The 21,217-nt window shown below is 44.0% G+C and overlaps 1 protein-coding gene across 2 annotated transcripts in view; it reads left to right on the forward strand.

The window, feature by feature from the left end:
* Positions 1-21,217, forward strand: part of PPHLN1 (periphilin 1) — a 171,014-nt gene that overhangs the window by 96,724 nt on the left and 53,073 nt on the right. For both annotated transcript variants that reach the window (XM_082255989.1, XM_082255990.1), the window contains 3 exons: positions 5,584-5,666; positions 8,520-8,654; positions 14,983-15,123. In XM_082255989.1, the coding sequence (XP_082112115.1) occupies positions 5,584-5,666; positions 8,520-8,654; positions 14,983-15,123 (359 nt within the window). The remainder of the gene's footprint in view (positions 1-5,583; positions 5,667-8,519; positions 8,655-14,982; positions 15,124-21,217) is intronic.

Consider the following 21,217-nt stretch of genomic DNA (forward strand, 5'->3'; position numbering starts at 1 on the left):
TTGACACAGTCCTGACCTCAGTATCTGAGGAAAGGGATTTAGGAGTAATTATTTCAGAAGACTTAAAGGTGGGAGGACAATGTAATAGAGCAGCACGAAATGCCAGCAGAATGCTTGGATGTATAGGGAGAGGTATAAGCAGTAGAAAGAGAGAAGTGCTTATGCCGCTGTACAGAACACTGGTGAGACCTCACTTGGAGTATTGTGCGCAGTACTGGAGGCCATATCTCCAGAAGGATATAGATACACTAGAGAGAGTTCAGAGAAGAGCTACTAAATTAGTACATGGATTGCAGGAAAAAACTTACCAGGAAAGGTTAAAGGACCTTAACATGTATAGCTTGGAAGAAAGAAGAGACAGAGGGGATATGATAGAAACTTTTAAATACATAAAGGGAATCAACTCGGTAAAGGAGGAGAGCATATTTAAAAGAAGAAAAACTACCACAAGAGGACACAGTTTTAAATTAGAGGGGCAAAGTTTTAAAAGTAATATGAGGAAGTATTACTTTACTGAGAGAGTAGTGGATGCATGGAATAACCTTCCTGCAGAAGTGGTAGCTGCAAATACAGTGAAGGAGTTTAAGCATGCATGGGATAGGCATAAGGCTATCCTTCATATAAGATAGGGCCAGGGACTATTCATAGGATTCAGATATATTGGGCAGACTAGATGGGCCAAATGGTTCTTATCTGCCGACACATTCTATGTTTCTATGTTTCTATGCTTATGTATATTTTGTGTACAAGAGGTTTAAAGGAGTCAAAAGGTTTTTTTTATCTTAATACAATCTGTGCATTAGGATAAATAACCTTCTGTGTGCAGCAGCCCCCCTCTGCCCCCTAATACTTACCTGAGCCCCCTCTCTATCCAGGGATGTTTACGAGTACCTCAGCCATCTGGGACTCTCTCTCTCTCCTGGCCATTGGCTCTTGGCTCTCGCTTGCCATTGGCTCTCGCTGCTGTCAATCAAACTCAGCCAATCCAGAGAGAGAGGGAGGGTGGGGCCGAACTGGAGCTCAGTGTCTGAATGGATACATAAAGCTGCAGCTCGGCTTGGGTGCCCCTATAGCGAGCTGCTTGCTGTGGGGGCACTCAACAGGAGGGAGGGGTCAGGAGCTCCAGCCAAGGATCCGAGAAGAGGAGGATCTGGGCTGCTCTGTGCAAAACCAACTGCACAGAGGAGGCAAGTATAACATTTTTGTTATTTTTATAGCAAAAAAAAAGACTTTACAATCACTCTAAATGACTTTTAACCTGAATATGTCGTATTCAGTAGATCACTAGAAGTTAATAAAAAGCAAAGGTGTCATAGTGGGATGTAATGTTTGAAACCTAGTGTTAATTTTCTGTCCTGTAGTCTTATAGAGGAGAACAATGGTCAGTTTTTTTGCTTCCACCAGGCAATAAGCTGCACCGCAAAGGAGGAGTATAATTGTGCATAACTGCAATTTCTGTTCATGTGTGGATGCTGTTACAAAGCGTAGAGGGTTATTAAACCTGAGCTCCTGACAGATATGAAAAAGATACAAACTTAATACAGCTCTGTTTGTTTGTTTTTTGAGGCTCGGTTCACACTAGTGCGATTTCAGATGTGATTTGAGTTGCACAGAATCGCATGCCAATGGAAATTACATTGTTTGCTTTTGGAATTATTTTTATTAGGGAAAGATGCCATAACAAAGTAGCCCAGCAATAAGGGAAGTATGAGAGGCATAGCGTTTCATACATGGTAGTGTTACATTGAATGGCAGATCAATGAACCACAAAGCAGGTGCAATCGAATGCATTCATATTAAAAATGTCCAGTAGTATATATCTAAGGAGTATGAAAAAGAATAATCTGTCCCTAATGAATGTAGGCATACAAGCAAATACAGCTTCACAATCATGCAGAATGAAAAAAAATAGAGTAGCTAGGAAGGAAGAGACATAAAGAAGATGTAGGAAGGGAAAGTGGAAAAGAGGCAGGAAGAGTGAAAAGAGAGAAAAAAAGGGAAGGGGGCGTATAAGAGAATCCCAGGGGGCGCACACTCTTAGTAACGTTGGATGAATAAAAGTGTTTGGTGAATGAACTGTGGTTGACAATAGAAGATCCAAAGTTGCCAGACTTGCCAGGGGAGTTTAGTTTGCATGTCTATCAAAATAGCAGTGAGCTTTTCATTTATCATGATGTCAGACACCTTGTTTCTCTATCATTCATTGATAGACGCAGCTCCATATTCTTCTTAACCATTGGGTTATGCTGCCCCCTACAGGAGAAGGACACTAGACAGGAAAAAACTTTACCACGCCTATGGGGCAGTCTCTGAAGGCATACACCCACTCACTCTGCTATAGGATTCATTTTGTTTCTGCCTTGTTTAGGGGTTGGACCTAGTTTCCCTTACTTTCAATGCTGGCACCTGCATCCAAAGCTGATTGACGAATCAGCTTGGGGTGCCGACATCGCAGAATCCCTGAACAGGTAAGTGTAAATGTGGCAGGCAGTAATATATTGTGGTGGATTACAGATTTTTCAACTCCTTTTATGTCAAGGTGCGTATGAATTGCTTCCAGTAGTGGTTCGAGGGCCAATATACAGCAGTGGGTATAGAAAAGAATCCCCCTCCTTTTAAAATCACATTTTGTTGCTTTGCAGCCTGAAATGAAGACACACAATTTTTTTTTTTATCCAGCTGGATTTACTAGTGCAACCTATAACATCCAAGTGAAAGATATATCACCAACATGTCAGACAAAAATAAAAAAATTGGAAAACGAAATCACTGAGTTGGAAAAAGGATCGCCCCCACACCTTATGTCAGTATTTTTTTGAACCATCTTTTGCTTTAATTACAGCCTTTAGTCTCTTGGGATATTTATCTACCAACTTTGCACATCTAGACTTTGCGATATTTGCCCATTCATCTTTGCAGAGCTGCTCAAGTTCAGCTAAATTTGATGGTGGCCGTTTGTGAGCTGCAGTCTTCAAGTCATTTCATAGATTTTTCAGTAGGGTTTATGCCTGGGCTCTGACTAAGCCATGCAAGGATTTTCACCTTTTTCACCTTTAACTACTTTGTGGTCGATTTTGCTGTGTGCTTTGAGTCATTGTCATGTTGGAAGGGAAACCTTCTTCCCATTGACAACTTTCTAACATGGGACAGCAGATTTTCCTCAAGAATTTGATGGCATTTTGCCCCATCCGTTTTTCTTCTGTCCCGACAAGTGCTCCAGACCCTGCTGCAGAGAAACACCCCCATATCGGATATTACCGCCTCCTTGCTTTACTGTAGGAATGGTGTTATTTGGTTGGTGAGCTGTATTGGATTACCACCAGACATAGCATTTGTTGTATATTAAAGTGCAAAGCTTATCACAGGTGAAAAGTCCATAAATGTGCAAATGTGATACTTTAATTGTGTGGTGTGCTGTGTGGCAGAGCTATGTAAATCTCAGAACTGGCTGGAAAAAAATTCAAATCCTTTGGCAGGTAAATCATTTACCTTAGATGCCTTGTGTATTTGGCTTTTGCCTGGAGTTCATCTTTAATTTTAATAATTTACATAAACTAGGTGTTGTTTTGTTTTATTTTTTGATTTGTTTGGATCTTTTACTTTGAAGAAATATCAGAGTAAGCCATCCGATGAGGGGTCCAAGTTGTGAGGATGTGAGGTATTTTATGTGGTGTTTTTTTTTTTTTTTTTTGTCCTGAATAAAATAAAGAAAGTTTATTCAAAATAGTCAGTCAGGATCTTCCGCTGTAAATGTATATACCAACTCTAGTTAATTCTTATGATTTTACAGTTGAACTGCACTGCATCTGGAGACCACAAACAAAAAACACCATTTTATTCATTTGTAGTATTTAAAGCAAACTACCTTATCCATCCACGTCTCCATACTTAATTTTGCTGAGAAATAATTTTGAAAAACGCCCCCCGTGGCCATCTTGAGTAAGGGCAGATTATTCATGTAGCATTTACTTCCTGGAACCCGTCTCAGGCATGGGCTGAGTGGAGAACCCTCCCTCCCCTCCTCGAAGACTCCTGGGATGTATGACATTTTGCCTAGGCATGGAAACCGGGAAGTAACTGAAGAAATGCAAAAAAAAGTGTAAAACAAGTAAATATGATGTACTTTCCTATCTATTTACAAATGCTAGCAGGATAAGGATTAGAAATAGTCCATGTTGATTGAGAATGAAGTTCCACTTTAAATACAGCAATTTGCATGCCAAATACGCTTTTCAACTTGTCCAACGCAATTGCCTGTGTTCATGAGTTGTCAAATTAGTTTTATTATATAAGGATTTTCAATCTTCGTTAGTCTACAAGATATACGTGGACTGATGCTTTTTATTTTCATTTTTTTTTTTTATGGTTTCTCACTATAGTTATATCATATCATATTTATGATTATTTTTATATATATTTTCATATATTTATATATCTCAATATTTTTACATCTTTTTTTACACACTTTTGTATTCCATTCATGTACATACATGATTATATCACATTGTTTTAACAATGTGCATCCTTAACTTCACTGTATGTATATACTTTTCACCATATAAGGATGCTTTTGTGTTTTTGAATTTTGGATGGTCCTATTTTTAATATACATTGTGCTACAGCACACTAAATTATAATATGCATTACGTTATGTTGCATTTTTTCATACCCCGCCGACATATTACTCCATTTTGTGATTACATGATTTTATTACCACACACACACTCGTAGCTTATTTAGTTTCGAGTCAGTGTGTCACTTTTAATATTTGTATTTGTTTTTGCACTTCTTTGTGAAGTTCCTATGTGTGTACTAAATGTCCCAGGTGTTGGATCGCGGATTAATCGGTTCCTTTTGGAGGATTCATTAACTCAATGGTACAAACCTGTGAGCAATCGCACCAATCAACCATTGTTTGTTTACCTACTAATATCAACCGATTTCCGCCATCCTTCACTGTGGTTATGAGTAAGCGGCTGTTCGTGCCATGAAACGCGTCAACCCTTGGACTTGTCTGTTCCTTACACTGTCTGTTTATGAATTTTGAGGAATAAAGAAACAAATTTTGCTTTCATCTATCCTGTGTGCGGTTCCTACGTGGACTGATGCTTGTTCTGTTGAATTACATTATTCACAGCTAATTTCTAAATCAGCCTGCAAGTTTTTCTAGAAAATGTTTGGAAGGATAGGTATTTGCCACATACCTAAATTGTGTACTATTCAGTAAATTAGTCAAATTACCTTTTTTAATATAAAAGTTGCTGCTATAAAAGTTTTTCAGCAGGCAAAATACAGATTATAAAAAAGCATTTAGGTGAACTGGGTAGGGACCGAAGTCCTGCTAGTTTGATCATTTCTGTATATGTACGTGTTGGGGAAACTCTTCTCGTTTGCAGTTGGGTCACCAGTAAGTGAAGGTAAATTTCCCAGCAGATACACAGTAATATAAATCTAAATGAGGTTTTAACTTTCCCTCTCCCAAAACTGGAAAATGTTAAATTGAGTATGTTGAACAGTACAGCTATTATGCAGCATGTAGCTGTGCAATTTACATGTTTTTTTTTTTTTTTTTTTTTATTGCAGGTAAAGACAAATCAAGCACGCATCCTTTAAGATCTTCCAAAGACCCATCTCCTTCAAGCTCAGGAGCTATAACTTCCATAAAAGTAATTTTTTTTTTCATTATGGCTTTTTTTACTCATGGAAATCAGAAAAACCTAATCCTAAAACACAAAATATAAATGGATATCATGGTGAAATGTAAGGCCTTATTCCTGTGGGTGTATCAATGCCTACCCCATGCAAGGGCTTTATTTACCTGCACGGAAATGCACAGGTGTTCTGTGCATCCTCATGCAGGAATTTCTATTGATATCTGTCGGGATGCAGCAGATGCACACACACAGCCGCTGCTCTGACTTGTAAATCTGTGCGGGTGCACAGCCCCAAAGTCTGTGTGTGATCAGGGCTGTGCACTGCACAGATGACCAGTTGGGCGGAGTTGCAGTGTCTGTGCAGCAGCTGCGTCCTAATAGACATCAGTGGGACTGCCTGCACGGGAGTACACAGAATGCCTGTGCATATTTCTGTGCACTTACACTTTGTAAGCACTCCTACTAGTGGTCAGCAGCAGGGAAAATAGAATATCCTAAGCGCCGGTTCACACTACGGCGACGCGACCTCCGAGATCGCGGTGCGTGCAGCGCGCCGCGACCTCGGAGCGGCCACCACAGACTTCATAACATTGAAGTCTATGGCGGTCGCCTCCTGGTCGCCCCAAAGAAGCTCCGGACCCTTTTTCTAGGTCGGAGCGACTTGTGTCGCTCCTATTAGAACGGGTCCGCAGCTTCCCTATGGGAGGCGACCTGCGGGAACCGAGGCTTAAGCTGAACTCCAGGAAAACTAAATACACAGTTGCTTTTCATAAATGAGAGCTGCTTCATTTGACAAATGATTTGGCGTTGCTAGCACTAAGATTTACAAAGTGCTGCTAGACAGCACACCTAGGCTGGTGACTTCAGTTTGCTTAAGTACAGTTTAACAGAGACCTGGGAAATTTATAGCTTACCAGCCCTTTGACTGTCCCTATCCAGCCCTTGATGCCTCCACTGTCATCATGCCTCTCTGAGCCTGTCAGCTTCCTCGCTGGGACAGATTCATGTGGTTATGTTTTTGTGTTTAAAAAATGTATGTGCATGTATATTTTTTTACCTCCCCCCGTACTTGACCAGGCAATGTTTTGCGATACGGCACAGCGTTACTGACAATTGCGCAGTCATGCAACGCTGTACCCAAATAAAATGTTATGTCCTTTTTTTCCCCCCACAAATAGAGCTTTATTTTGGTGTTATTTAAACACCCCTGCATTTTTTTTATTTTTTGCGCTATAAACAAAAAAGATAGACCATTTAGAGAATAAAAATTGTTTTTACTTTCTGCTCTAAAAGCTATCCAATCCAAAAAATAAAAAAAATCAAATTTCCTAATAAACTTAGGTCAATATGTATAGTGATACATGTTTTTGGTAAAAAAAAAAAAAATCCCAGTTAGCACGTATCGACTGGTTTGGGTGAAAGTTAAAGCATCTACAAACTTTGGGATAATTTTTTTTTTTTTTTTTACTAGTAATGGCGATTTATAGTAGGACCTCAATATTTCCTCAGAGAGATGCTTTTACTAGGGGAAAACATGGGTCCTTTTTCCTGATTTTCAGGAACACATGATCCATGCCTTCCTTAGTGACAGAACAGCGATCTGCCTTGTTTACATAGGCAGACCACCGTTCTGGCTCTCTGCTGGATCATCGGCAGGTGCCAGCAGACATAGAGTCCGCCATTCCCACCGATTGGCTCCCACCATGTGTAGGTACAGCGGGAGAAAGCCCATGGCGGCGTGCATGTGTGCCCCCTACCTGGAAGAGTCAGATCACGTGTATTTTTTGTCATTTTTAAAAACTTGTGGCAAAAAGTAAAATCTATAAAAAAAAAAAAAAACTGAATAGCTGCCCTAACCTTAAATGTGAATACAATTTTTCTGCTCCTTTAATTCACCACCATAAAAATGCGCAACCGAACATTGTGCAGTGATTTTATAGTGGTGAATTAAATGAGCAGAAAGATTTTTTGCACATTTAAGGTTAGCGCAGCTATGCACAGTTTATTTTTATTTATTCACACTCCTTAGTAGGGAGTCAGTTTAGCAGCAGCAAATTAAATAATTGGTCTAATATGTTGCGCCAGTGACACACCTACAGCAAAAAATAAAATCTACCATGGATTCAACATGCCTTTCAGCAAATACCTTGGGGTGTCTACTTTCCAAAAAGTAATTTACGAGGTGTCATTTGGGAGGTGTTTGTACTGTCCTGGCATTTGGCACCTCAAGAAATACTCCAGTATACGTATATACCATAGTTTGTAGACGCTGTAACTTCATACAAACCAATAAATATTCATCTAATGTATTTTTTTTTTTTTTTTTTTTTTTTTACCAAAATCATGTAACAGAATATATTTTAGCCTAAATTTATTAAGAAATGGGATCGAATTGGATATGTTTTATAACAAAGTAGAAAATTATTGGTCTTTTTTTCGTTTAATAAAAAAACTCAGTGGTGATTAAATGCCACCAAAAGAAAGCTCTATTTGAGTTGAAAAAAATGATATAAAATTAATCTGCATACACTGTTGCACACCCGAGCAATTGCCAGTTCAATAGCACAGGGCGAATAGCAAAAAATGTCCTGGTCATGAAGGGGGTATAACTTTCTGGAGGTCAAGTGGGTAAACATACTGTATATGTTAACAATGGTGCCACATTTCCAGCTGTGTTTCTGCTGTTGACTCTATCCTCTGAATATAAGTTGGCTTTGTGTTTAGTTCACCTGTATCATTCCATGACCTAGAGTAAAAACATAAACATCTCTCGGCATATGCCAGTTCTATGTTAACTGGTTACCAGTTACAAATAGGAACACGTCTATCGCACACTTGATAAACTATTTGATTTGTATTTTACAGAGTGTAGACCAAGAGAAAGGAAATCGCCTGTCGTCTGAGATTGCATTCGTGGATGCTGCTTGCAAATGGGTTTCTGAGAAAATGGAGAAAGTGTCTGAAAGCAATCTACCTGAAGCCACGGAAGACTTTGTAAAAGTACATATTTCAATGGAATGGTTTTCCAGACATTAATTTAAGTGTGGATGATGTTTCTCAGGATTGTGCAAAATATATTTGGGAAATTAATTGCACAACTAAACACATAGGAGCTTTGTCTGTTAGGCCTCATTTACAGTTTACTTGTGGCCAGGGGGCAATAAAAACACTGGTTGATACAGGGTTTTTTTTTTTTTTTTTTTTTTTTTTTTTTTGCAAGTGGATGGAGCTGCATGCAATGCATGTGGTTGTAACATAGTGCTGTGGTCTTCCAATTGTTATAGGATACATTTACATTTTGTAACAAGTTACATGGTACACCCATATTAGGGCATCTCGGCATAATGCCTTTTAAATGGTTACCAGAAATGTAGTAATGTTTCATATGTCTGAAACACTAGGAAGCAATTCAGTATACATTTGTGGCCAGGATTTGAGTTTGTGGACCATCTCTCCTATATCAGTTTGTTTGGGACCACCCCCCTAAAAAAAAAAAAATCTTTGTGGCTTTTGCAGCCTCCACTCTTCTTTAAAGGTTTTCCACATGATTTTGGTGCATGTCTGTGGGAATTTGTGCCTCTGCAGCCAAGAGCGCTCGTGTGAGATCAGGTACTGATATTGGACGAAAACAGTTGGCATCCCATTTCATCCAACAGATGTCCAGTAGGGTTGAGGTCAGTGCTCTGTGCAGGAAATTTAAGTTCCTCCAGACCTAACTCCTCACACTATGTCTTTATGGACCAGACTTTACGCAGGCTTTGTTAATCATAGTATAAACATAGTTACAATGCCATTTTCCCCCAACATACAGAGGTTTGTGTTTTTCAATTGCACACCAGGGCAATTCATGAGCATATGATGAAAAAATGTATAAGCAGAAGTTATCTTCATTAAGAACAGTATGTGGAAATTGTCAGTTGTTCCAGAGATATATGCTAAGCTATGTGCACCAACTACAAATTTTACACTTTTAAATATTTTGTTAAAGGTTAAGTTCACAGTTTTGAAAATAAGGTGTATCAGTTGTCAGACCAAACTTTTTCAAGGTATTCTTTGTATACATGATGAATGTGCTGTACCAGCAAAGTCTGACCAAATTTTTCTCTAATAGTCTTCCAGGACAGCACCTGAGAGATATTCTCCTCCCACCTGAAACAGGAAACGCATTAGTCCACCATTATAAAAAAGCCAGTCATACCTTCTGTTTGATTGCGTTTCCTCCGGACCCACAGGAGCTGCATCTGTTTATTTTTTTCAGTCTCTGTGCTAATTGCAGGAGGCTCCCTGACCAGCCTCCTATCCAGCTCAGTGAGCCTTGGGCAGTGCAGGTCAGGGGCAGCGCATTGGGGCAAACTAGCCCCCCACCTGAGGTTTCACCCCTACTGAGAGATCTGCAACCCCCCCCCAGCTGTCAGGATGCCAATGGTATTCCCCCCCTAGACCGTACCTGGTGCAGCAGATCTTCTAGGTTATTTCTGCTAGCCACAACTACCCTTCCGGACGCCCCTGGGGGGGGTGGGGGGTCCGTCCCCTGCATGCGGGGAGTGGCAGCTTCCTGGACCCCTCCGTATGAGGCACACCCTGGTCCCCTTGCACTTTTTACCAGTCCAGGCCGGCCCCCGGGAGTGTCCTCGCTGTTGGAGGAGCAAGATTGCGTCGGGACCGGAACGTCACCTCCCTTCCGGTGTCATGCTTCCGGTCCGCAGCAATCTTGGGAAGGGCAGAAGTGGAACGGGGGACATCCCCGAGGTCTTTTCCGGTGGTGGCGGCGTGATTTTGAATGGAAAAACTCACAACACTGAAGCAAGAAACCAAAGAAGACAAATGCCTCCATGTTTACAAAGAGAAGTGGCCCTAGGGGATACCAAGAGGTCGCAATGCAGGTATGTCCACTAACCTGCATGGGGGTAGCTAGGGGCTGGGCTGGAGCTGGGGAGGAAGCAGTTAAAAGGTCCCTATGCTGTGGTTCCTTTGCTGAGACTGACCATGTCTGATGCCTCCCTGCCCTGCAGATCTTGCCGGACAGGACAGCTTTAAGGTAAGCCAGTGAACTCTGGATTTCCCTCGGTCTTTGCCTCACCAACAAATGTTTTTTTCCTGTTGTGTATGGCAACTGCCTGCCTCTCTGTGTCCTTTGGGCTTATTTACAGACAAAGACCCCAGAAGAGAAGGCGGCAAAGAACAGTAGCAAGGCATGCGCCTCTTGCTGTAACCGGTTTCCTCCAGAATGGAGGAAACCCCTATGCCAGAAATGCATCAATAAGATGGTGGCCAAAGAGTCGCAGGGGTTCCTTTTTAAGGATTTGCTTAATTCTTTTAAAATGGAAATTAAAAGCATGATTGGTCACCTTCGTACAGCCATAGAAAAACTGGAAGCCCCAGCAAGCTCTAGTCAGGCCAGTACTCCATCTACCAGCTAGACACTAATTTTTGTGTAGCGGGGAAGAGGTGGACCAAGCGGAGCAGGGATCTGTTGCAGAAGACTCTGAATCAGAATCCGAGGGTGGCCTATGCTCACAGTCAGACGATGAGGATCTAGCATCTAAGGGTACGCTTTTCCCCTCGGGGGACACAGATTATTTACTGAGGACCATAGCAGATACACTGGGTATCAAAGAGCAGAAAATCACAGAGCTTTCCCTGAGTCTGTGTCTCTGAAAAACTTGGTCAAGAAAGAATGTGAAGAACCGGAAAAGAAGCTCTTTACCTCACCTGGGATAAAACGTAGATATCTGTTCACAGAGGAGGATACTAAACCCTGGGCGAAGTGCCCCAAGGTAGATGCTACCCTTGCCAGAGTCGCAAACAAGGCTGATATAGCTTTCAACGACTCCGGAACTCTTAGAGATCCCATGGATAAAAAAAAGAGGCACTACTGAGAAGAGCCTGGGAGGCCGCAGCCGCAAATCTAAATCCAGCCATAGCTTCCACCTGCATGGCCAGGACCTTGTTAGTCTTGCTGACGCAGTTGCAAGAGCTACTAGAAGGCGATACCCCAAAGGAGGGACTGGTAAAAAAACATTCCTAAAAACTAATCAGAGTGGCAGCTTTCCTAGCGGACAAGTCAGCGGAATCCGTAAGGATATCGGCCAAGACCACTGGCCTAATTAAGTAAAGCGGAGTTCCACCCTAATTTTGAAGTTTACACCATAAATTACATTAAAACATCCTTAAAAATAATTGGATAATTTTTTTTTTTTTGTTTCACTTACCTTATTTTTAAAGATAATTAACTTACCTTCTTGCCACTTCCTCCTTCCACAGCCACCCACATCACTTCCTCCTTTGCATTGACAATCAATCCCAGGAGTCAATGCGCCTGCACCAGTGTCCCTCGCTACTTCCGGGTCAGGCACGTCATTACCTGCTGAATGAATGAGAACAGCTTCTGGGCATGTGCAAAACCGGCTGTGGGATGACGCGCCCAAACCAGAAGAGACGAGGCATGGCATTCTGGGACTCCGAAATCCAGGAAGAAGGACACGAAGAGGGACACTGCGGCTTCAGCTGCCCACACCGCAGATGGCAGCGCTGGACAAGAAATTTACAAGGTAAGTATTTCATCCTGCATGTAAGCTAAACAGGGGGCAGTTCAGAGGCTATCGTTGCTTAAATGCACTAGCCCTGACTGTTCTAGGGGTATTTTTATGTAAAAAAAAAAAAAAACAACTTTTGGTGAAACTCTTCTTTAAGCTAGGAGAGGCCTGTGGCTGAAGTCATGGGAAGGGGACATGACCTCTAAAAATAGATTATGCATCATCCCTTTTAGGGGTGATTTACTGTTCAAACCCAACTTGGAAACAGTATTGGACAGAACTGCAGCCAAAAACAAGGGGTTTCCTCAAACCAAAAAGATGGGGAAAAAACCCCTTCGGCAGTCCATAAGATTTGATAAGATGGGTCCAAAAGAGCGCTGGACACAACAAAACAAAAAAGGCAAGGGAGAATTTTTACTCAAGCCTTCAGTTCCGAAGAAGAAAAAACAATGACAGTTCCCAGTCGGGGGGCAGGTGGGTTTTTTTCGCTTGCCAGTGGAAGGAAATCATGCAAAATGCGTTTTTCCTTGGTACGGTAGTAGCAGGGTAATAGCATTTTCCTCTTTCCCCCCCCCCCTCCCAACCAAGTACCTGGGAGTCTTCATAGCCACAGTGGTTCTGCAGGATGCACATCCACATGTACCAATAGGAAAAGGCCATCAAAAATGATCAAGATTTGCGGTGCACGGCCCAGCTTCTACTCCACATCTTCTGTACACAGCGCCACCAGCTGGCATCTCGCCAGCACCCTGGATCTTCTCAAAACGAATGTCAGAAGCCCTAAAAAACCTAAGACAGCAAGTCATAGGGTAGGGGCCATATCCAGACAAACTTCTATCCTGCGATTCAGCAGACGAACAAAATGCCAATCTGTAAATGAGCATATCTTGCCTGCAGGGCTTGGGGCAGATCACGAACGAAGAAAAGCCACAACTGGCACGAACGTCCCATGGTTCAATTACTTAGGAAACCTCGGCATACAGCCTTCTCTACATTCCGAACCTCCTGTAGCATGGGCCTAGTCAACCTCCCGAGCCCCAAGATCATGAAGCATTTTGCCTGGTTTTAGAAAGGACGAAGTTGCAGAACAATGGTCAGTCTACCAAGGTGATTTACACCCATCTTAGCCAGCCGAAAACCGGTGACTGGAGCCAGATATGAAAAAGTAAGGAAAAAGATTGTCTCCTGGTACAAGAGCAAGGGAGACCCCGATAGGAGGGCTATTCCGGCAATCAGATGTTTTAAAGGAAGGAGCGGACAAGGGCATTTCCCATAACACTTTGAAGGTTCAAGTGGCAGCCCTATCTTCCCACTTAGATATTAGGTTGGCGGAAGACACGCTCATAAGAGGATTCCTTCTCTCATTAAGGAAAGCCACACCTGTGAAGTTCAGCTGAACTCCAAGATACGGTACTCAAAGGATTCCTCTCTGCACCCTTTGAAGCCTCTGGAGGAAAGTTCAGATAAATACCTTATACTAAAAACAGTACTCCTGATGGCACTGATATCCGCATAAAGTCAGTGAAATTCAGGCCCTATCCATGATAGAACCTTATTGTTTAATTCGGACACTCCAGACCCAGCTTTCCTACCAAAAGTCTCTTCAAATTTCCACAGAACTCAGGAGGTGGTTATTCCTTCCCTTCCAAATTCAATGGACAGCAGGAAAAGTCACTTAAAACAGGCTAGATGTAAGAAAAATCCTGATAGCTTACCTCTAAAGAACTAAAAAGTGGTGGAAAACAACCACTCTATTCACCCTCCATGCAGAAGTGAACAAAGGGTCGGCTTCGAAAAGTACAATAGCCAGATGGCTAAAGCTTGCTATTCAGACAGCCTACCAAGCAATAAACCTTGCCCCGCCGAGCGGAGTCACGGCCCACTCGACCAGACCTTGGGCATCTTCAAGTGCAGAAAGAGCTGGGGCAACATTGGAGCAGATCTGCATGGCAGCAACATGATCGAACTTCAATGCCTTGCAAGGCATTACCGCGTCGACCTGCTGTCCAGTCAGGACCAGATATTTGGTCGCAATGTGCTCCAAACTTTTTCCCCTCCCTATTAAGTATTGCTAGGGACATCCTCTCAGGTGCTGCCCTGGAAGACGATTGGAGAAAACCGAGTTGGGTACCTGGTAACTTTTTCTAAGAAGTCATCCAGGGCAGCATCCTTTCCCGCCCTAAAACATTATAAAAGGGGTTTTGTGGATTCAAAAGCTTACTGAGGATTCCTTCGAGGGTTGCTTTGATATTACTGAGGCAGAAGGTATGATTGGCTTTTTTATAATGGTGGACTAATGTGTTTCCTGTTTCAAGTGGGAGGAGCCTGTCTCTCAGGTGCTGCCCTGGAAGACTTCTTAGAAAAAGAGTTACCAGGTGCCTAACTCTGTTTTTTCTAGTTAATTCTTGACCAAAATAGTAAATGTGCATTCATTTTCACAGGAGCCATGTAAAGTATTGCACCTGCCATCAGTGGATCGCAGGTGCTATGGCAGGCTCCTGTAGACTCTTCCCCTGTCTCTCTGTCTGTACAGAGGTGCAGAGCTGGAAGAAGTGTGATTTTCCATGTTGTACCCTAAATATGGGTGTAACATTTAACATGGTGCAAAAGCTGACATTAGCCTTTAAATTGTATTAAAAAGTTGCTCTTGGCTAGATCATATTGTAGAAGGCTTTAATTAAGGCTTGCATATTGGCTGTAAATATTTCTATACAGAGTTAATCTTCAACTGTAGGTGCTAAAGTTGTGCGGTCTTTAATATAACCACTTATCCAGCTACCTTGTTTTCTTAGGCAGGATCATCTTCTGCATTATATGGCGATCAAATAGCAGAACTAGAAACTATTGTGCCTGTGAACTCAGAACGCTACGATTCAAATCCAGTTAGCAACCGATCTAAAGCCATCGCAGCAAAGACAAAAGAAATAGAAGAGGTAAGATGAAGTAACATGTTGTTTTTGTGTTTTTAACCCATGTCTAATTTTTGTTCATATCCCCAAAAAAATATCAATGTGCTGTCAGTTATCAAGATTTTCTTTGACTGCTTTTTTCCCCCCTTTTGGCTTAGCAGTGGGTACTGGAACATTGCTTGCATTGATGACATAGTTTGGTTCTGCATTATTATTTCTTTTAAACCCTTGCACCAGGCCAGGGAGCTCAGACAATTTGCGGCTGTTTTCACTGTCTGTACAATTGACCTCCATGCTTTGCTACTGTCAAAAATATTCAACATCTGACACACTTCTGGGTGTGTCAGATTCCTGGTCTCCCTCTGAGTGCTGTAGTTCCATCCACTTGCCACTATATCACTACTGTGTTCTATAATTGCATAGGGCTGGCAGTAGAAACCATACCATGCGGCAGGGGACAAAGGCATCAGACACATCAGGAAGTGTCAAATGCTGAAGATTCTTCAGACAGCGGTAGTTTAGCAGTGGAGAAGGACTGTGTATTATTTTTGTTCCTTTTACGGGCAATTCTTTGTTTCCTTTTTTTTTTTTTTTGTAAGTGACAAGGTTTAATTTTTTCACATTTATTTTTATTTAAACTTGGACAATTACTTATATATTCTGTTCTTCTGTGGCTCTGTGGAGAGAAGCAGATTTGCAAACACTACGCGCTTTAAACTCGTTGCTTTATTTTGTTTGAAAATCACTTTGAAAAACACTCCCCTAGCATTTCTAGCCATGGCCAACTTGAGTATGGGAAGATAGTTCATGTGCCATTAACTTCCTGGACTTCATCTGGCCTTAGTTAAGGCATACAGGCAGGAGGGTGTGTTTACCTGAGAAAACCCCTCCCTCTCTTCTTCAGATGAAAGAAAAAAAATGCCCATAAAGACTCCTAGCAGTACTATGTGTTTTGGTGCAGTGCGATTTTAAAAATCCTGTTGGCACTTTTTTGGCGTGTTTCATGTATATTGGGAAGTCCATTTAAAAATGCAACTTATGGGAACATGCAAAAAAAGCGTGCACACTCAGATGCATTTCCTGGTATGAACGAGGCCTTGAACTCGTATGCCCTCAGATTATGCACAGTTATAAATGGTGCCTTGTCTGAAAAAATTGAAACCCTTGTGTAAACAGATGTAACCTGAATCAGTGACTAAACTGAACTATGTTAAAGGATCCAAACTTTATTTCTCTGTCGCTCATTGACAGATGCAGTCCTCTTGATTAATAACACATTGGGTTATACTGCCCTCTACAGGAGTAGGACACTAGACGGAAGGAAAACGTTCTGGCCACACCTTGGGGGCAGTCGCAGAGGGTATATCCTCTCTCTCTCTGCTACAGGAAGTCATTTTTTTTCTGTCTAGTTAAGAGTAAGGACCTAAGTTCCTTGCTGGGATCTTGGTCCTGGTAAGATTTTTTAGAAAACTTTTTTATTAGGCAGCTTTTTTTCTCCAGTGTTCCTGTGAGATCTTCAAGCAAGTACGCTGAAACTGGGCGACGGGCTGGATGTTGAGATCCAGTGGTCACCCCAGTCAGCCTGCGAGCGCGTGCAGGCTCTAGCTCCACGCTGGGTCGGCCGCGACATAGTCCCACTGGACGGGGACTGACCCTGCGAGTTAAACGTCTCGCCTGGACGCCAACGACCAGTTGGAAACTGAGTCACGGCGTCCGTATTGGTCGACAGTCCCCCCGCCTCGGTGGAGAGGGGTTCTGTCGGGAGTTGGCGCCCGTCTGGTTCCGGTATGGTGAGTAGAATGGTCCCCCTTTCCCCCCTGTCGGGTTGGTTGGTGGACGCGGGCCCCTCCTTAGGATGATCGGACGCTCAGGTTTCTGGGTCCCCTCTCTATCCTGTAACAGGTCACAGATCCCCCAATTGAGTGTGATTTTGTGAATAAGAAACCAGGAGGCTTAGTTTGGGAGCTGACTATCTAAAGTCACTGTATACGTGGGCACTGTTAAGGGATCATGACTGAAGTCAGTGGCATTACTGTGATGATGGCCATGTATAAGGGTGATAGCATCCTACCTGATAAGGTTGCAATACAGGCCGATGCCTGTGCCTGGACTACCGCCATCCTCCCGCAGGCCGCCATCCTCCCGCAGACCGCTATCCTCCCACAGCTCCCCGCAGGCCGCTGCCATCTTCCACAGGCCGCCGCCATTTCCCCGCAGGTCGCGCGGGGCCGCCATCTTGGCGTAGCCTCGTGTCTCCAGCATGGGGGCGGCCATTTTGGAAGTGACCAGTTGCCTCGTGGAGAAGCATGGGAGGCGCCGGAAGGCGTGGAAAGGGGCGGAGCCGCCTCATTTACCCGGGAAAAGTGCCAAAAGACTTCCTGTCTGTAAGAAGACAGCGCTGAGGCAGGTTGATAGAAACTTCTGTGCATCAGGTGGTGAGCCTTGGGGTCTCTCTCTCTCTCTGTGGGGTCCAAAGCAGGTAACACTGAGGGGCGCTGTTGCAAAGTTTTTTCTTTGCAATTATTTTTTGTTCGCTGGCAAGTGTCTTGTATAATCATGGACCCTGCCCCACCTGATTCCCCTCGAGGTGGCCGCAGGACCCTCCAGTACCCCACTGGTTATTGATGCATTATCAGCAGTTTTGGAGTCTTTGGTATCCCGGGTGGAGGTAGCCTGTCAGGGACGGGGGTCAAGAAAGCGACCCCCGCCTACCCCTATTTCATCTGATACTTCAGATACAGATTCTGAGCTGGTCACTGCAGCTGCAGGTCCCTCTGCTGGGGCTGTTGTCTCAGGTAATGTCTCCTCAGACAGTGAGGAGGACGTATCTGCCTCCGCCATAGCACAAGAAGAAGCGCTGGTGGACGCACTAGTTGTGTCTGTCCGGGAAACCTTAAGACTTGAGGTTACACCGGCAGAGGTAACCGAGATGGAAATTCCTTTTGGTACTAGTAAGCGTGCCAAGATGGCGAAGGTTTTTCCTTTACCCAAATGTTTTGGCAATAAAATTAAAGAGGAATGGGATCATCCGCAACGAGCCCTTGCTGTTTCTAAACGCATTGCTAGGCGTTATCCGTTTGAGGAATCCCTCATTAAAAAATGGACGGTACCACCAGTGGTGGACCCACCAATTTCCAGACTAGATAAAGCCTCTGTTATCCCGTTGGAGGACGCTCCGTCCTTTAAGGATCCAGTGGATCGAAAAGTGGAAGCGGAATCCCGCACCATTTTTTCCCTGATAGGGTCAACCTTTAGGCCAGTGGTTGCCATTGGTTTAGTTTCACAAACATTGACAGAATGGGCCAAATTGTTACGCCATGACTTAAAGGGGAGAAGTATCCCCCCGGCAGCATCTGATTTGATGGAACAAATTATACAAGGACTACAGTTCGTCTGTGACGCCGCCCTGGATGCCACTCCCTTGTTAGGGCATGCATCGATGTCAGCAGTGGTCCTCAGACGTGTGTTGTGGTTAAAGTGCTGGTCGGCGGATCTAGGTTCCAAGAAAGCTTTGACTAATCTCCCTTTTCAGGGGGATCGCCTGTTTTGGGGCCACCTTAGATGAGATTATAAAGGATGTCACTGGGGGCAAGAGCACTTTTTTGCCACAGACTGCTAAGGGCAAGGGACCTCGCAACAGGCGAGGACCTTCCTTTTCGCTCATAAAAGGTTTGTTCGCTCCGCTGGGGCGAGCGAGAAGGGCTCCAAAGCCCCCTCAGGGGGTTTCAGAGGGCGCTGGTCGGGTAAACAAAAATCCGACTCGGCCAAACCTGAAGATAAAACCAACACAGCCTGAAGGTGCGCCCCCACCCATTTCTGGGGTGGGCTGACGTCTTCACCGGTTTCCAGATCCAGGGCTTTCCTGAATCCCGTACAAAGGGGTTCAGGAGGTCATACGGTCGGGATACAAGATCGAGTGTCGATCACTTCTACCGGTGCGATTCTTCCCTTCCAACATTCGTATGCTACAGGGAGCAGTAGTTTCCGTTCCTTGAGCAGGACTTTTCTTCACTTTTTGCAAAGATCATTCCCAGTTCCCTAGAGGAATCGGATCCGGGTGAGCGAGCTGACCAGGGAGTCTCTGGTCTGGTGGCTTCGGTCTCCAATGCTCAGCCAGAGGAAGTTACTACTTCCGATAGAGTCCAAGTTTCTGATAATTGTGTGGAAACTGAGAGCGATCAGACTTTATCAGATTTTCTGGACCGAGCAGCTCTAGGGCAGCCCGGTTCGGATCCAGTCAGACAATGCCACGGCTGTGGCTTAGGTCGAGCACCAAGGATTTCACCAGCTGTGCCTTCATTGGGGCACCCCGGAGGTGGATCTGTTGGCATCTCGGCTCAACAGGAAGGTGCGGAGGTTTGTAGCCCGCACCCGCGATCCTCTAGCGGACGCAGCAGACGCGCGGATCGCCCCGTAGGGGCAGTATCGGCTACTGTATGTCTTCCCTCCTCTCAAGTTGCTGCTGAAGCTTCTCCGCAGGATAGAGGTGGAGGGAATGCCAGTTATCCTGGTAATTCCGGACTAGCCTCGTCAAGCCGGGCACGCCGACTTGGGCAGACTGGTCGCGGACGATCCTTGGAGACTTCCTCTCAAGGAGGATCTGTGGTCTCAGGGACCGATCTTCCATCTTGCTTTACAATCGCTGGCTTTAACGGCCTGGCCATTGAGACCCAGGTACTGAAGGACAAGGGATTGTCAGCTTCAGTTATTCGTACTCTAATTAAAGCAAGGAAAGCGACTTCTAGCAAAGTCTATTATTGCACATGGAAGGTTTATATTGCGTGGTGTGAATCCCTTGGATTTCCCCCACGTACCTATTCGGTGACCCGAATCTTGGCTTTTCTGCAACAGGGGGTTGAGCAGAAGCTGTCCTTGAGCACTATCAAGGGTCAGGTTTCAGCGTTAGCAATCTTCTTTCAGAAACCTTTGGCTACTCATTCCTTGGTGCGGAATTTCATCCAGGGAGTGCGGCACCTGGCTCCGCCAGTGCGCGCGCCCTTACCGCCCTGGGATCTTAATCTGGGTCGTTCCCCATATCTGGTGGTTCATAGGGATAAGGTGGTTCTTCGTCCGAATCCATCCTTCCTTCCTAAAGTGGTTTCAGAGTTTCATCTGAATGAAGATATTGTATTACCTTCCCTGTGTCCTAAGCCCAGTCATCCTCAGGAGTTTGCGTTACATTCCTTGGATGTGGTTCGGGCAATCAGGGTATACCTGAAGACTACGGACTTGTTTCGTAAAACGGATTCACTTTTTGTGATCACGGATGGCCCCAAAAAGTGGTTGCCTGCATCTGCCGCGACTATCTCCAAATGGATCAGACAGACGGTGGTACAGGCTTTATTCTATTAAGGGTCGGGATCCCCCCGTTCCCTGTTAAGGCGCACTCCACTCGGGCGCTTAGTGCTTCCTGGGCCTTCCGCCATCAGGCGTCAAAAAGTTGATGTGATGGCATCGGCGGATGCCTCTTTTGGCCGCAAGGTTCTGCAGGCCGCAATTTGAGGAGACCGGTGGTCTACCTCGAGGGTTTTTTTCCGTTGGATTTTCAGTTGAGTCTCATCCTGTGCTTTGATGAGCCTTTAAAGACTTCTAGTTGGCACCGGTTGGGCCTTCTAGATTTAAATTTTTCTGTTATCCCACCCCTCATTTGTGGCACTGCTTTGGGACGTCCCAATGTGTTATTAATCAAGAGGACTGCGTCTGTCAATGAGCGACAGAGAAAAATGGATTTTTGGAAAATATTACCGTAAAATCCTTTTCTCTTAAGCTCATTGACAGACGCAGTACCCGCCCCTCGGTTTTTTGAGTTGGGTTGGGTTAAATTCTCTGACACTGCTTTGTGACATAACTGACTTCCTGTAGCAGAGAGAGAGAGGATATACCCTCTGGGACTGCCCCTAAGGTGTGGCCAGTATGTTTTCCTTCCGTCTAGTGTCCTAGTCCTGTAGAGGGCAGTATAACCCAATGTGTTATTAATCAAGAGGACTGCGTCTGTCAATGAGCTTAAGAGAAAAGGATTTTACGGTAAGATTTTACAAAAATCTATTTTTTTTAACTTCCTTTATCAGATCAAACTGTCCAGAAAACATGGCAGTTAGTGTCTAGACAAACCATTTAA

This window comes from Pelophylax lessonae (genome assembly GCF_965119305.1).
Source record: "Pelophylax lessonae genome assembly, chromosome: 4".
In the NCBI taxonomy this organism is placed as follows: Eukaryota; Metazoa; Chordata; class Amphibia; order Anura; family Ranidae; genus Pelophylax; species Pelophylax lessonae.